Source organism: Erpetoichthys calabaricus, chromosome 11 (assembly GCF_900747795.2).
Source record: "Erpetoichthys calabaricus chromosome 11, fErpCal1.3, whole genome shotgun sequence".
Taxonomy (NCBI): domain Eukaryota; kingdom Metazoa; phylum Chordata; class Cladistia; order Polypteriformes; family Polypteridae; genus Erpetoichthys; species Erpetoichthys calabaricus.
The window spans coordinates 31,279,412-31,297,695 of record NC_041404.2 but is presented as its reverse complement, the minus strand read 5'-3'; the positions used below and the strand labels follow the sequence as shown (position 1 = coordinate 31,297,695).

Sequence of the window (18,284 nt, the reverse complement as noted above, 5' to 3'; positions counted from 1 at the left end):
GGAAGATGGAGCAAAGTGAGTCACAGTATACTGCATGTCTAGAAACGTTTATAATTAAACATATGATAGCTTCGCTGTAACAGAAACCTGGCTAAATAACAAAGATGGGGATGAGTGTAACATAAAGCGATATACATTTGATAGGAAGGATAGACAGAACAGAAAAGGAGGTGGGGTTGCTGTTTATGTCAAACAGAATTTAAATGTAAGTCTTAGTGAGAACATGTGGCTTCACCTGCAAAGCATTAGGGAAAGAGGTTTTATTTTAGGAGAGCGATATAAATTGCCCAATGCTGACAGTAATTTTGACACACATCTTTTTAGTAATATCAAAAAGGCAAGTTTATAGGAAGATATTATAGTCATGTGGGATCTTTAATTATCCAAATATTAACTGAGATAACCAAAATGGAGGAGCACAAGAGCAAGAGTTTTTAGAAGTAATCAGTGACTGTTTTTTAACACAGCATGTTAAAGCACGGGCGGCACGGTGGCGCAGTGGATAGCGCTGCTGCCTCGCAGTTGGGAGATCTGGGGACCTGGGTTCGCTTCCCGGGTCCGCCCTGCATGGAGTTTGCATGTTCTCCCCGTGTCTGCGTGGGTTTCCTCCGGGCGCTCCGGTTTCCTCCCACAGTCCAAAGACATGCAGGTTAGGTGGATTGGCGATTCTAAATTGGCCCTAGTGTGTGCTTGGTGTTTGTGTGTGTCCTGCGGTGGGTTGGCACCCTGCCCAGGATTGGTTCCCTGCCTTGTGCCCTGTGTTGGCTGGGATTGGCTCCAGCAGACCCCCGTGACCCTGTGTTCGGATTCAGCGGGTTGGAAAATGGATGGATGGATGGATGTTAAAGCACAAACACGTGGTGAAGCCTGTCTGGATTTAGTATTTTGCAATAATCAGGATAGAATTGAGGATGTAGAGGTGATTGAACCACTACGGTCTGGTGACCATAATATAATACAGTTCTCCGCATTTTTTAAGAATGCAGATGCAAAGACAAAAATTAAGTTTAACTTTGGTAGGGCAAATTTTGAGCAGATGCGGCAAAGTCTAAGGAGGGTGGACTGGGATAAGCTTTTAAATATGGAGACAGTTGGGGAGCAGTGGAACAGGTTTAAGTGGATCAAGACTGTGACTTTAAAATGTGTTCATCAAGAACACGGGGACACAGTTGGAAACTTGTTAAGGGTAAATTTCACACAAACATTAGGAGGTTTTTCTTTACACTAAGAATGATAGACACTTGGAAAAAGCTACGAAGTAGTTTGGTAGACAGTAAGACTTTAGGGTTCTTTCCAAACTCGACTTGATGTGTTTTTGGGAGAAATAAGAGGATAAGACTGACGAGCTTTGTTGTGCTGAATAGCCTGTTCTCGTCTAAATTGTTCTAATGTAATGTTCCCTAATATTTTTGTTCACTGTGATGTACAATATCTTGACTGAAAAGCTCAAGTAAGAATTTCACTCTACTCTGTACACGTGACAGTACTACTTCTGCTACTACTTCCACTTTGGAACATACTCTGTTTGCTTGGGTTTAAAGAGAAACTTAAAATTAAAGTAATTAGTAATGTGGTTACTTTTTCCAGGAATGAATGACTGAAGTAATCCCTTTACTATGAGTAACTACCTCAGCTCTGGTGTTGTGATGCATGAATTCCTTACTACATCTAAAAATGAGGTTTGTTTGTAAAGTTATTAAAAAAGAATACAGGTCACACAAAATCGACCTTCACCAAGTGCTCCGCAAGGTGGCAACTATTTTTGTGGTTCAGACCAATAGAAGTCTTCGGGCCGACTGCTTGTTCCCCCACAGTTAAGGATTCTGTTATAGTGTTGGGCCCTTCAGCAAGGTCCTTAACCTGCAATTGCTGAGCGCTTTGAGTAGTGAGAAAAGCGCTATATAAATGCAAAGAATTATTATTATTATTATAGTGTGGCGTGAACATTCCTTACAAGGTTTACGTTTCTTGATTGCCTAACAGGGAAATTAAAATTTTAACAAAAAACAGGAAACTCTGAGTTCTAAAGTTTATTCAGTGAGGAAGCATTTTTATTCTTATGATGCTAGAATGCTCAAGTATGATAATGCACCTACACATCATTGATGAGAACAACGATATAAACCAAACAACAGCTACAACATTTTGAATAGAGCTCATTTTCACACAAGAGGGAGTATCTTAAAATGCCAGGTTTTCAAACGAAATGAGTGCTTATTGGAGATTGAAGATCGGTGTCTGAGACAGGGTTTTCCACCACTATCATCAGAACAGCAAGTAATGCAATTTTGCATGGATGAATGGTGTGATGTCCATCTCATGGACATTTCAAGGCAATTTTAGAATCTAAATCAAGGTACAACAAGGGGTACGTTGGGGGTTTCTGTACAAAGTACATGAATATAGGTGTACAGTTGTGGTCAAAAGTTTTTAGAATGACACAAGTATTGGTTTTCACAATGTTTGCTGCTTCAGTGTTTTTAGATCTTCTTGCCAGATATTTCTATGGTATAGTGAAGTATAATTACCAGCATTTCATAAGTTTCAAAGGCTTTTATTGACCATTACATTAAGTTTCTGTAAAAAGTCCATATTTGCAGTGTTGGCCCTTTTTTTCAAGACCTCTACAATTCACCCTGGCATGCTGGCAATCAACTTCTGGGCCAAATCCTGACTGATGGCATCCACCCATTCTTGCATAACCAATGCTTGGAGTTTGTCAGAATTTATGGGTTTTTGTTTGTCCACCCGCCTCTTGCGGATTGACCTCGAGTTCTCAATGGGATTAAGGTCTGGGGAGTTTCCTGGCCATGGACCCAAAATTTTGATGTTTTCTTTCTCAAGCTACTTAGTTATCACTTTTGTCTTATGGCCCGGTGCTCCATCATGCTGGAAAAGTCATTGTTCATCACCAAACTGTACTTGGATGGTTGGGAGAAGTTGCTCTCGGAGGATGTTTTGGAACCATTCTTTTTTCATGGCTGTGTTCTTAGGCAAAATTGTGAGTGAATCCACTTTCTTGGCTGAGAAGCAATCCCACACATGAATGGTCTCAGGATGCTTTACTGTTGGCATGACACGGGACTTTCTTTTTTCCGGATGCCCCAAACAATCGGAAAGGGGATTCATCAGAGAAAATGACCTTACCCCAATCCCTGTACATTTTGCTGAATATCAGTCTGTCCCTGATGTTTTTCTTGGAGAGAAGTGGCTTCATTTCTGCCCTTCTTGACACCAGGCCATCCTCCAAAAGTCTTCACTCACTGAGCATGCAGATGCACTCACACCTGCTTGCTGCCATTCCTGAGCAAGCTCTGCACTGGTTGTGCCCCAGTCCTCAGCCATGAATCAACTTTAGGAGGTGGTCCTGGTGCTTGCTGGACTTTCTTGGGTGCCCTGAAGCCTTCTTCACAACAACTGAACCTCTCTCCTTGAAGTTCTTCATGGTTGATTTAGGTGCAGTCTTACTAGCAGCAATACCCCTGCCTGTGAAGCCCTTTCTGTGCAAATCAATGAAGGTCCTTTTGTGGCAGGGTTGTAATGCAGTGGAAATGGGTTTCTTGGGATTAAGTCCATTTTCATGGCAAACAGGGACTTTGCAATTAATTGCAATTCATCTGGTCACTCTTCAGAACACTCTGGAGTATATGCAAATTGCCATCATAAAAACTGAGGCAGCAGACTTTGTGAAAATTAATATTTCTGTCATTCTCAAAAATTCTGGCCACGACTGTAGCTTGGTAGAGGAGTTCAAGTGCTTTGGGGTCTTATTCACAGAAATGAATGGAGGAGGTCAGCCAAACATTATCTGGACCCCAGTGGTGAAGAAGGAGGTATGTCCTCTGACAAATCTTTTATTTTACCGGCCAGTCATCAATCTTATTTTTAGATAGTGACAGGACCACTACGTAGTGAAGGTACAAGTGTCTTAGGCAGTGTTGCTGGGCTCGGTCTCTGTGAAGGGTGAAGAGCCTGGACTTGGGCCACTGCTCCTCCAAAAACACAAGGAAGATGCAGAGAGAAAACCCAAGGACACACTGGATGAATTTTTGTAATATCCACATACTTCCATTTAAAGTTTTTCTTTTTCATCACTGGATATTGGGTATAAATACAGGTAAAATTTCATTACAACGAACTGCCAGGGACATAAAACATATTTCATTGTAATGAAAATTTCACAGTAATGAGATTCTGTATTTGTCACTATAGTGCTTTCTTTAATTTGCGTCCAGGCGTTTGCAATCATTTCAATAGCTTGTTTTGCATTAATTTGAATCTTCTCCTGTCTAAAAGTTATGCTGATGAGAATTTTTCTCAGCATTTCCTTGCGATAATCCACTTTCAGGGTGCAAATGATGCCCAAACCCAATGGCTGAAGCACTTCTGTGCAATTGGGTGGGAGGAATTCAACGCAAACATCTAAATGCAGAAGCATGTTGTGGGCAGCACAGTTATCAATCAGAAGCTGAATCATCCTTTTCTTCTTCTTCATATTGTGACGTTTCTGAACTCTTTTGGGATCCCCCCACTCCCCACCCAATGGGAAAGTCACGCTGAAGTGTGTCCCGAAGCGCGATTGCCGTGTCTGTGGAAGATTGTTTGTCCATTGCCGGGGCAGGGCAACCGCAGGCTCACAGTGCTGCAGTGAAGCACCACAGAAGCGAATCCTAGAAGATCGGGGCCGCGCTATAAGTCCCTGTCTTACACCCCAAAACACGAGGCTGAGTCTCAGTACTTTAGCAAAACCAGCTTTATTCAGCTTGAAACAGGAACAGCAGGGTTATTTATTGTAGCGGGGTCTGCCACTCTGCTTTAAACAGACACAGTAGTCAGACAGGGTTGTGGCCAGGTTAATGGCCAAGTAATCCTGTTACCTGCATTTACATTGTTCCTTGGATCACCCATCGAGATCTTTTGCTTCAGTGCTGAGCTGTATCAGAGCTGTGAGCCTGCTGTTGCCCTGGCAACAGATAAACAGTCTTCCACAGACGCGGTGATCGCACTTCGGGACGCTCTTCGGCGTGTTGTCCAGTTCGGGGAGGTCCCAAGAGTTTAGAAACCTCACATTTTCTTGAATGAGTGCCGCATTAATAGAAATGTTTCTTGAACGAGCATCACTGAACCACCTGAAAACGACTTTTTCTACATCTTCAAATGCAGCAGTTCGCATACATTTGCAACCCGTGAATTTTCTTATTTTTTGGCTCGGTCTTTCAAGAAAGTTGACAGTGTCGATGGCGAAATTCCAAATTCACTGCCAACGTCTTTTTTCTTTTTGCCGCAATCGAGAGCTGCAAAAAATGTAAAGTTTTTTTTTCTAATATGAACTTTTATCATTTTTCGTGTCTGCCATTTCTATAGGAGGGTGACAGTGAGTTAAATTCCAATGGATGAGCGATAAGCAAAAGGTATCACTGAAAACCACCGAAAACAAAAACAGCAAAAAAAAAAAAAAAAACAGTATGAGGAAAGTCCGAAGAAAGAAAATTTTTTTTACAATGTTTCTGCTTGGGGATCATTGTGCACAACTGAGCTGCGACCACAGAACTAACTGCTCTGTGACTGATTCATTCAAGCATTTCAAGGTCTCTTCATTGTAATGAAAGTATCTGCTGAATGTACTTCGTAGTAATGAGATTTCTATAGACTCATGTCATATGGGGAAACTGTCAGGACCATAAAAATACTTTGTTGTAATGAAAATTTTGTTGTAAAGATATTCGTTGTAACGAATTTTACCACCTTTCAGAGATCTGTTTGCACGTTGACATTAACGAGTCTTTCTCTGTTGGTCAGTGTCAGAAAAAGACAAATTCACTGCGCTTTCAGTGTTGTATAAAACTATAACATAAATGCATCTGAAGAGGGTGAATACTTTCAATAGACACTGAACCTGAATAAGACGCACACATTAGTTTTAAATTAAGAGACTGACTGTGATGACAACTTCCACCCACTGCAGACCACCATGAACTGAATTGAGTAAACAAGTTATTTAGCAAAATTTAAAATTGAAGAACAGAGATATGGCTGATCACATTCATTTCATTTATGTATCTTGTTTTCTTTGATTAGAGAGATTTTGGAAGGGAAACTATTTAGAAGTGATGTGACAAGTAAAATTGATGAAGTGATTCTTTATAAATGAAGTGTTCGTTAAAAATGAGTATGCTTTAATTTGGTGATTTCATTCATTCAGAGGAGACTCTGGAGCAAGCATTCCTGAATTGACGCATCATGTTGAAAATGAACTAAAATATGGATAGATTTTCAGCTTGTTATGTCTGATCCGCACATAATACCCATGCTAAGAATGGAGCACAGCGGGTGACAAAACCACATGTAGGCACAAATATCCTGGATGCAGGCCGGCACTGCAGTGACCAGTTGACTTTTTATTTGTCTTGTGTTCACTGCTTAGGAATAAATGCATTTCAAAGCAAATATCCTTCTTCTTTTGCTGTAACCTGTGGTTTCCCATGGGGAATTTTAACACAGATTTGCATAAATTGCATTGTTTGTTTACAGCTTTTTGCAGGCTGCTAGGTCTGCTAATTAAAACACTTGTCATATTGTATTTAATCATCGGCGGCCTTTATTTTAGAAATCTTTGATAGAGTGATAGTGGTTAGAGTCTTGTTTGGAATTCATTATAGCTGGATTTCTTTGTAAAACAATAATGGTAACATTAGTAACACATTTTCAAATAAACATGTCCTTATTAATCAATGAGTAATGGTGTAACATAATATTTTAAAGCTGTTCGTTGGGCATATTCATTAGAATAAATCAACAAACTGTGTGCTAACATCTGCATTTCTGTGTTACATCATTATACCTATAGTCTTCCTCATTATTATTATTTTTATTATTATTAGTTAAGGAGTTAATCACAGTATTGCAGTGATTCTTCATCCAACTTCACAGACCTGTGTCAGACTTACTTCAATCAGTTTTTGTGCGTAATTCATAAATTCTTCTCTTAATAATCCATCCATCCATTATCCAACCCGTTATATCCTAAGTACAAGGTCACGGGGGTCTGTTGGAGCCAATCCCAGCCAACACAGGGCGCAAGGCAGGAAACAAACCCGGGGCAGGGCGCCACCCCACCACAGGACACAAACACACACACACACACACACACGCACCAAGCACACAATAGGGACAATTTAGAATCGCCAATGCACCTAACCTGCATGTCTTTGGACTTTGGGAGAAAACCCACGCAGACACAGAGAGAACATGCAAACTCCACGCAGGGAGGACCAGGAAACAAACCCAGGTCTCCTGACTGCGAGGCAGCAGCGCTACCACTGCGCCACCGTGTCGCCCTTTCTCTTAATAATAATACATTTTATTTATATAGCTCACAGTATAAACAATGTTATCTCTAAGTGCTTTACATCTCATTATATATAAAATCCAACCTCTGTCTGTATGTCTGTCCGCTTTTCACGAGAGAACTACTTCACGGATTTAGGTCGGGTTTTTCTCTATAATTTGCTTGAACATTCCGGTTGATTTTGTGTCTTCTCTCATCGCACTAAGTATCATAGTTCGCTTGCAGAAGTGATATATTCGTGCTAATCCGAGACAGAGGCTGCAGGCCGAGGGGAGGGGGAAGCATGGCATCAGGAGTGGGGGGCCATCCTCACTCACATACCAGCCTCCATTCGAGTTGAATGTACCCCTCGCCACGTGTTGAATCATACCTCCCCCCACCACTAGCTAGCGATACCTGTCTGTTCATTGATTTTTAAAGTTTGTCCTTTTTCACTGCTTCATGAGTGGAGCTGTGGGGGACAGCTAGTTGATAAATAAATAAACAAATAAATAAATCACACTAATATAAAAATGGCCTGTTAAAATTTGAAAAGCATAATAAATCAATAAACATTATACATTACCACAAGCACACTGAAAGAGATATGTCTTCAATATCCATTTAAAACCAGCCAGTGACGAGGAGGCCCATAAGCATGGCCAATGGAGCAAAAGCCTCAATAACCCATTGTACTTGTAGGCAACTTTGTCTGTGGGATGGCTAGAGAATTAGAGAGACCACAGAAGTGGATGAAGGAAGTCCAGAAGATATCTGGGGGCAGTAACAGCAAGACAGCTGTATATGAGGAGCAGAATCTTATATTAGATCTGCTCCTTAACAGGCAACCAATGTGAGGAAAAAAAAACAAAGACATTATATGGGAATAATTGTATGTGTTAATAAGCACACATGCAGCTCTCGTTTGGATGTACTGTAACTTCTGGATGGTCATTTGGGGGAGACCAACAAACAGAGAGTTGCAGTTATCCAAATGGGGTCCTGTATGAAAATTAAACATATTGCAATATACCTAAAACATATGAGGACAAACCTTGCAATGTAATATAAAATATATGTAGTTCAAATATATTTTTAAGATTACATCTGAGATAAAATCAAACTTACACTACCCTTAATATATTGTAGAAATATATTTCTAATAGTATTGTGTAAAAGACATGCAATACGTTGTGTGTTCACTTCTGAAGGGTTATTTATGGCTTATGTTTTTACCTGGAAAAAATGAAACACAGGCCTCCCTAATGAACCCAGTTTATCGGTGTCAGCATATGTAGGATGTGACGTATTCTACTTTGAAACGGTATATTGTCAGCTTGATATTTTTTGACATATCAAGTAAAATTGTTATAAAGGTTACCAATTTGTTAAATGTATATCTCTTCACTATTAGTTTCTAGAGATAAATAAATCTACTGTCGGAAGAAAAAAGGCATTAGGCCAAAGCAGCAACCCCTGAAGTAGCAGTAGAATTACAGCCACAGGAGCTTTTAAGTGGTCCCCAATACGCAAGTGTTTGACAGGATCTATGCATCTGACTGTCTTCAGCTCACAATGGACAGATGAATTGGTAATATGAGCATTGGCTATCCGTTTTCCTGTTAAGTACAGTACTAAATTAAGTCTCTTTTTTTCTTCAGTTTGAAGTGATCTTGTTTAAAGAATACTTTGATAATTCACCATTCCAGTGTTACAAGATGCAGGGATGGTGTTAAAATTTGTTCCAGACTAATCTGTAAAAATAGCCCAAAGGACTGCTCTGGTCTGTCATCCCTCTGGACAGCTCCCTGACTCAGTCCGACTGTTTACTTTCTGCCTTTCAAAGACAATGTTGACAGTTATTGTTCACCTTTGGTATCCCCATAAATGCTAGATAGAGAGCGATGTGATTATACCTTAATGACCTGAACACAGTTCTGTGGTCCAAAGTGACTGATGCCAGTACAGACTTGTGACAATTAGACCAAAGAAGGCTTCTGCCTCAAAGTAAGGCCAAGTAAATATATATATATAGATTATATATATATATATATATATATAGGGCGGCACGGTGGCGCAGTGGGTAGCGCTGCTGCCTCGCAGTTGGGAGATTCGGGGTCCTGGGTTCACTTCCCGGGTCCACCCTGCGTGGAGTTTGCATGTTCTCCCCGTGTCTGCGTGGGTTTCCTCCGGGCGCTCCGGTTTCCTCCCACAGTCCAAAGACATGCAGGTTAGGTGGATTGATGATTCTAAATTGGCCCTAGTGTGTGCTTGGTGTGTGGGTGTGTTTGTGTGTGTCCTGCGGTGGGTTGGCACCCTGCCCAGGATTGGTTCCCTGCCTTGTGCCCTGTGTTGGCTGGGATTGGCTCCAGCAGACCCCCGTGACCCTGTGTTCGGATTCAGCGGGTTGGAAAATGGATGGATGGATATATATATATATATATATATATATATATATATATAAAGTATATATGACAATTTCTTCTTCTTTTTTATGTTCCATGCATGTTTTTAATCCCTTTTATATTAAGAGACTTCCTTATTTAATGTTATTATCATTTTGGTCATTGGCATTCACTTCAACATGCCAAAATACTTTTATCTAATACTGTCAAGTATTTACGATTTCAAAAACTGTTTAATTATTAAAATATGTTTTTGAAATGTCAGTGTAAGACTGTGTAAGTCAAAAATTATCTGCAAAATGTTCAAATTAGGCAGCACAGTGGCGCAGTGGGTAGCGCTGCTGCCTTGCAGTTGGGTGACCTGGGGACCCGGGTTTGCTTCCCGGGTCCTCCCTGCGTGGAGTTTGCATGTTCTCCCCGTGTCTGCGTGGGTTTCCTCCAGGCGCTCTGGTTTCCTCCCACAGTCCAAAGACATGCAGGTTAGGTGGATTGGCAATTCTAAATTGGCCCTGGTGTGTGCTTGGTGTGTGGGTGTGTTTGTGTGTGTCCTGCGGTGGGTTGGCACCCGGCCCGGGATTGGTTCCTGCCTAGTGCCCTGTGTTGGCTGGGATTGGCTCCAGCAGACCCCCGTGACCCTGTGTTCGGATCCAGCGGGTTGGAAAATGGATGGATGGATGTTCAAATTATTGAAACTACCACCTCCTACATTATTGTATCATACAGAACTTGGGCAGCATGGTGGCACAGTGGTTGATTGCCTCCTGCTATATGTGCTGGTTAGGCTGATTGGTGAATCTAAATTATCCTGATATGACGGTGTGTGTCCAGCAGTGGATTAACATCCCATCTAGGGTAGTTTTCTTCCCTTAGCCCAATGCTTCTTGAATAAGCTCCAGGTCAACATTGTCTAATAGCTTGAAAAATGACATTGGATGAACATTTCAGTTACTTTTTGAATTTCCTAGCAATTTTCATACATTTCTTTTAGCTATTTGTAATATAAAAACAGAATTGAAAGTCATTTACATTATAGGATCACAATGACTGCAAAGCATTGTGATATAAAGGAGTGTTTACTCTCACAGTTGGGGTTCTGACTCTGCAGTTTGTCTGAACTGCTCATCAGCTCAGTAACAGCATGCTGAAAGTACCTACATTACAAGTGGGCTCATCAAAGTTACATCAAGAAACGAAGCTGAATTTAGAACTGAAGTAAACCTTTAACCCCTCTAAGTCCAGCTGTGAGCTTGCGAAAAAACAAACCTCTGAAAGCCCCATCTAAAATGATGGGCTCTTCATAAGAGAAGCAACAAAAGCAGCAAAGTAACAAGTAGCAAAGAGCTATATATAGTATATTTACATATATTTATATACACACATATATTTAAGCAATTAATGCTCAGAAGGAGATATTAAAATATTAACTTTTTATTCTATTCCAGTTTCACTATTATTTTTAGTGCTGTTTTTCAAACTATACTGTGTTCTTTATTAATGTACAGCACATTGGGCTTTCAGTGGAAATGTCCATCCATCCATTATCCAACCCGCTGTATCCTAACTACAGGGTCATGGGGGTCTGCTGGAGCCAATCCCAGCCAACACAGGGTGCAAGGCAGGAAACAAACACTGGGCAGGACGCCAGCCCACCGCAGGGTGCACACACACACACACACACACACACGCACACACATACACACCAAGCACACACTAGGGGCAATTTTTTTTTTTTTATAATTAATTTTATTGTAATCATTCATACAAATCAATCAATTTTTACAAATAATAGGATTGAAAAAAAACAAAAACAAGTCGACCCCCACCCCTGAGAGAGAGAGAGAGCATGGCCAACAGAGTAAAACTTAAGGCTTGTAGACATACCTAAATTGATGAGTTTAATAGGCCAGTAGAGATGAATGGAGAGGAATAAGAGATGTGGAGATAATTGCTTCCTCTGTGCTTTAAGAGCTTATTCTAAAATTTTATTGATTATATCCTGCCAGGTTTTAAAAAAAAATCTGTACAGAACCTCTAACTGTATATTTGATTTTTTCCAATTTCAAATAGTATAAAACATCGGTCACCCACTGACTTAAAAGAGGAGCTTTAGGATTCTTCCAGTTTAGCAAAATAAGTCTGCGTGCCAAAAGTGTGGTGAATGCAATCACAGTTTGTTTGTCCTTCTCCACTTTAAATCCATCTGGAAGAACACCACAAACAGCTGTTAGTGGATTAGGAGGGATTGTGACACCAAGAAAGTTTGAAAGGCACTTAAAAATTTTGGTCCAAAATGATGTTTAATTGGTGCATGCCCAAAACATGTGATCCAGTGAGGCTGGGACAATTTAGGATCGCCAATGCACCTAACCTGCATGTCTTTGGACTGTGGGAGGAAACCGGAGCGCCCGGAGGAAACCCACGCAGACATGGGGGGAACATGCAAATCCACTGTAAAGTATCTGATGTTCATCTTCAATCTTCTGTCTCTATAACTGGCTTCTGGTTTGGCTATGTGGTCACCTTCTTTACAGTTTCTACATCTGCAAACTTCTCTTGAATCAGATCCATTCATTTCTCATTTTGTCTCTTTTAGTGTATATTTCTATCATTCTTTGAGTGGCTGTTAACTTTCTGGTAGTTTTTAGCATTCAGGTTCCACGTTTCTCAACCACTATTGTTCAGTATATTACAAAGTTTAGATCAGGATCAAATAACATGCGCAATTATTAAAGGTAAAGGCACTTTATAGTGAAATGAATTAAATTAAGGGCCTTGAAAACTGAGCAAACAGGACAGTTTTGGGCCCTTCTGTCATTCAGGATCTTGAGAACTTTAGTTTTGCATGCCCTTCTGATCTCCATATTCCCTTAGTTGCCTATGCAGCCTCAAACTCCCTGTTATCTTTAACACTTTATTGTTTGCTTTTGATCCACAGGATGTCTCTGTGTCTGTGGGTACCTGATTCTGTAAGCCCAGGGCCAACCACCTGTGATGGACGAAGCTGATATTAATGAGAGGTAAGCTAGAAATAAACCAATCTCCTCTGAGTGTCATAAAACAAAACCATTTCTTTTTTGGTGAGCAAACAGCTATGGATATCCATGAGTCTGGATCCAGCTGTGGACTGCATCTGGAGAAGAGATAGACAAGGGCTGCAGCTGCTTTCAGTTGAGCTTTCTTGTTTCTTTCCAATATAAGCTAATTGATTTATTTTTTAAATGAGGAAGCAGGAGTTTCGGAATGTATTTCTCTCATCAAAGGATCTCATATTGCATAAGTTCAATGTTGTTACCATGCTGTATATTTGGTTGGAGCCTTTGTCCAAGGTTATATTAAAGATGAGAACATTTTTGTGAACGGTGACATAAACAATCAGGAGATAATGTAGACACTATATACTTTATCATTCTGAAAATAGGGTTTTGTGGTCAAACAGAATGTGAATAATAAATTAAAAATTAGTAATAGCCACTTGCAACACTAATAATTAGTTGTATGTTTAAATCAATTTAATGCTACCTTGATAAAAAAAGTATAAACTTGGTAAATGGTGTGGCAGAAGTGCCGCACGAGCACCCGGAAGCACTCTGGGTGTCCCTGGAAGGTCCTTCCTCCACCTTCCCAGGTGTGGCGGAAGTGCAGGTCTCCCGGGCTCCATGATGCTCGGGGCATCCCCTGGTGGCAGCCACGGGTCCCAGTGGATTTGAGCCTCCTTGCTCCGTCCCCGTGGTCCCCTCATTATCCAGGGCGGTTGCCCCCTCGTGGCCTGGGGGACGTACAAACTGCCTCCCGGTCCTTCCAGGAGTCCCGGCTGGGTCTGGTGCCTCCTGCCACACTGCCCCTCCATCAGCGGAGACCCGTAGGGCGCAGCGGCCCGTCCCACGAGGGCAGGACTCCCACAAAGCATGTCCGATTTGCGCTCGTCCAGGAAAACAGGCGGAGAGGGCAGCCCGTCACCATACTTAAGCTCACGGGCTCACGTCTCTTCCTGTAGGAAGAGCCAGCTTTCCTCCTCCAGGTCCTCCTTTTCTTCTGGGGCGCCCTGACGGTTTGAGTCTCCCTATGGGAAAGGAAGAGACCCCTTGCCATCTGTGCCCCTGTGGAGCGGCATGAGACCGGCGCTGGCTCTGGGAGTAAGGTGTTTAGACCCACGGCACTCATCACCCGGCATCTTGGCTTTACTCCCACCACGCGATTAGTGCTCAGCGTCACATTCACTATCGGAGATGCGGCTACTCAGTCACCGGAACTGAACGATACTGAGACCCTTTCACACGCGTCTCCATTTCTCTTTACGGCACAGATATTACCTAACTGCACTGCCACGACCTTCCAGCTGGAAATTCCAGTGCCGCTCCGCTTAGTCCACTGTCACAGCATCTTCCGTAGCGCAATTGCCTCCCCCTCCAGCTTGACTATCCAGTTTCAGAGGTTATGTAACACCTGGAAGAACAACTCTGCAGTCTGAAGGCAATCCTCCAGCTTGCGCCAAGCTGCAAGCAAAAACAGAACATCAGCTGGTGGTGGACTTACCTTTTGTTCGGTCCTACATGCCGGCTGTGCCCCGTGAAGCCATCTTCCCGGCTCCGTCGGGTCCTCCCCTGGCTCGGGACGGAATTTCGTTGGTCCCATCTCCAACCAGTCATTGGCAGGAACACAACACACCCCATCCAATCCCTTGCCAGCCTCGGGGAGGGACTTCTGATCCTCCGCCATCTCCTTCCTCCGCGACCCTATGGGGTGGCGAGTCTCCTGCGAGCTTTTCAACTGCAGCATCCGCCTGACATGCAGCGGCTTCTCCTCCCCTGTGTTTTCCGGCACCGCCACCACGGTGTCGTTCCCTGGATTGGCCCGTCTCGGCCACTGACGCGGATCCAGGATGTCCTTCCCTGTAAAGCATAAACAGGGTCCCGCATGACTGACCCCCTTTGGCCGTCTCCTTCTGTGACATGGACTTACCTCCTGGAAGCCGTCTTCTGGAGGGCCCTCCCTCTGTGTGGCCATCCGAGATGCCAAGCCAACCCGGGAATCCAACATGACGGCAAGTGTCAGGGAGTTTGCTGCTTCTTGTGCTTCGCCTGGTCTTCCTTCTCCCCATCAGGTCAGAGAAAACGCTTCCATGAACTGGTGGCGGTCCCTGGATGAGTTGCCAATCCACCATGGTGCGTGTGCGTGCCGCGATATTGCGGCACATGTGTGTGGTGATCCACAGTGCTGGGCTGCTCACAAAATTATTTTTATGAGGGGTCCCTTGTTCTGTCCCTGTGGTCCCCTCATTATCCAGGGTGGTTGCCCCCTCATGGCCCGGGGGACGTATAAAGGAGGCCCCCAGCCTCCTGCCACTATATATATATATATATATATATATATATATATATAATACTGATGCGTGAGTCACTGTCTTGCTCCTGAAAGATGAGGCTCAGTCTCAGGCTTTAGAATGACCAACTTTATTAATCAACTTCAAACAGGAACAGCAAGCATATTTATTGAATTGGGAGCTACCACTCCACGACACACAGGCACAGCAAACAAGCAGTGACTTCATTAGTCATTCTGCCTTGACTCCCTCCTTCACTTCAGTCACTGATAATCCTCCTTGTCAGGCTGGTCCCATGGCTGTGGATCTGCGACTGGGATCAGATCATCCTAGAGGAAAGGGGACAAAGAGAAAGTGTGCCAGGTCATTGACCAAATTAAAGTACCCCATGGATCGGCCATTGCGGGCACCTTACGGGGGTGGCTGTGAACTCGTCATTGAAGCAGTGAGTTTTCTATGGCCGATGGACGCATTGCACGGTGGGGCTGCAAACTTGTTTTTGAGGCAGGACACATTGTGTGACAGGGCTGCGGATTCGTCGTTGAGGCATATATATATATATATATATATATATATATATATATATATATATATATAGTTATATATATATATATATAGTTATATATATTGTAACTATCATACGGAACAGACGGGCATCCCGGCTGCTAAGAGAGGGGAAGAATCCTTACTCGGATGGGAAGCCCCAAATGGATGAACAAGCATCCCTACTGAGAGAGAGAAAGGTTCCTTACCCAAATGGGAGGCTCTATGTGGATAGACAGGCATCCCAAACCAGGAGAGAGGAAGTTCCTTTGCCCAGAAGAGAAGCCCCAAGTGGATGGACAGGCGTCCAGACTGGTGATACCTACAGTACCTTTTCTGGCTGGGATAGAAGGGAAGGACAGGAGAAGACTGTCTCTGGGAGCAGTTTTATCCCCAAAGATGTTAAATGGCAGCAGCCCTGGATATCAGTACCCATTCAGACACCAGCAGGGAAGACCGGGAATTGTAGTCCAATAACGTAGCTGGGGTCCGGGGGTGCCACAAAAGGGTGCTGAATACACTTCCTACTATTTGGGAATTCCATTTGACCTGGAAATGCTTCCAACAGGCGAAGCCCTGGTGCCTTAATAAAAGGGACTGCACTGCTTTGTCCAGGCAAGTTGGAGCTGGGAGGAAAGAAGGTAACACTCAACTGGAAGATAGTAGTGGTAAGAGAGAGGAAGCAGAGACTTCTGCTTTTTTTTTTTTTTGCTTGTGTATATTAGGTATTCGTTTATTAAACATTCATGTTTGTGTTTTGGGGCTTTCTGGTGCCCCCTTGCCTTCACTATATATATTTTTTTTCTACATAAATGTATACCACAGTATAGGCACAAATATAAATTATGCACTGGAAAGTTAACCTGAGTAGCAATACTCTTATTGGCTATCAGAGGACACTACCATCACAATATTGGGTTACTTAAAACCACAGATGTAGTATGGTCTATTGTAGTGTTTGAGGTTCTCTGGGCCACTAGGGGTTGATGGGTTGTAGACTCACAGGGACTGGGAATGATAGACAATCCGGTCCACTCCAGTATACCCCTGTGGTAAGGGAAGCTTGTAGACATTCCTGCTGCCACCAGGAGGTGTTGATAATGTCACCTGGAACCCCAAAAATGTGAATCAGAGGGCAGCTGGTCACAAGGGTGTAGCAGCGTAGGGGAAGAACAAGAGCCATATTGCTAGATAGTAAGCAGGGAGAACACAAACAACAGAATAAACAGAAGTTACTACTTTTTAGCTCAGAGGAGTCTGTTGTTTTTCTGGTTTTTTGAACTTTGTTATTCCCTTGTGTTGTTTATTACGTCTTTTGATAATAAAACCCCTTTTCATTGTTACTTTGGACTCCAGTGTTGGTGTTTGGGCTCAAGGACAGCTCCAGAGTGCCACTACAATATTCAGCAATCAAAGCAGGGCACTGAATTGGTGCAGAATTGCAGGTGAACAATTTCATTACCTTGTTCAATCCTTGGCCCTCTCAGTTGCCTCCTTTAACTTCTTTGAGGTCTTTCTTTATTTTGCCCTCTAGCTCAATCAAAATCTAATTGTTTTTAACTTTTTGATGCTCTTTTATTCTGAAATACATATTTATCTTTCATAAACTGGAAGACTAATCCCTTGTTCTAAACAACATTCAGACAACCTGCTATATTTTTCAAAATGCTTTTATATAAAACAGCCTCCAATACATCAGGTGATTGGCCCATTCAGTGTAATAATAATGCCTTATAGAATAGAAAAGTTCAGTCCGTTAAGTGCCGTTAGCCAAAAATCAGAATGCAGTACCATGAGTGCCATAATGCAACAAAAATAAGAAAAGAGGCCAAACAAACTCTAGAACTGTCAGCTGCAGGCACCACCACAACTGCTCCTTCAGAGGAGGTCATCTGCTCAGCCTGATCCTCCGCTCGTGGCTTCCCAGGTGGGAAATGCTGCTGTGAGAACAGATTGCAATAATGAAGAGAGTGAGCCAAAGAAAACTTAACAGCCATCAACAGACAGAATGAGTCATTAAATAATTGTTCTAATAATGATAACATTGTGATTATTGTTAACTTTGCCTTGGTGTATTTGTATAATGGGATAAGGTACAAAGATAAATATTTATGTGTTTTTTAATATTCAGCCTTATGTCATTGATGGCTGAAATGCAAGTATCCCATACATCATCTGCACCACCTCTTTCTCAATTTGCCCACTCTCTGGAGTTGACAATTCGTTCTTTTTGTGTAATTGGATTCCATAATTGCCGGGTTGGAATTATGAGGGCTGCCTCTTTGTATGTCCTGGTTTACTGTGATCACCAATAAATGTTTAATCACACATTAATAAACTTAATGGCATTGTTTAATAATCAGATAATTTCAGATAATTGCAGCTTCAGATAAGCTGAACAAAGCTACTAGTTTTTGTATTGTTCATTCATATTCTTAATGAAACTATTGAAGTTCCATAAACTCTGTTATGTTAAGTTGAGTTAACAGTAATACACATGCAAAATTTCATGAACATCCACTCAGCTGTTTTGGAGTAACGCATGGTTTTCATTGTGTTGGCTCCTCGATGAAATTCTTGAAACTCCATGAAGCCTTTACTTAAGGTTACATCAAAAATAATGTAAATACAAAATTTCGTGAAAGTTGATATATAAGAGATGAGCAAATTTTGTGTTGGACTCCTGTCA

At 42.2% G+C, this 18,284-nt stretch overlaps 1 protein-coding gene across 3 annotated transcripts in view; it reads left to right on the top strand.

The window, feature by feature from the left end:
- htr4 (5-hydroxytryptamine receptor 4) overlaps nucleotides 1-18,284 on the top strand; it is a 465,874-nt gene that overhangs the window by 155,842 nt on the left and 291,748 nt on the right. For all 3 annotated transcript variants that reach the window (XM_028812904.2, XM_051933843.1, XM_051933844.1), the window contains exon 3: nucleotides 12,668-12,749. In XM_028812904.2, the coding sequence (XP_028668737.2) occupies nucleotides 12,724-12,749 (26 nt within the window). In that variant the 5' untranslated portion in view covers nucleotides 12,668-12,723. The remainder of the gene's footprint in view (nucleotides 1-12,667; nucleotides 12,750-18,284) is intronic.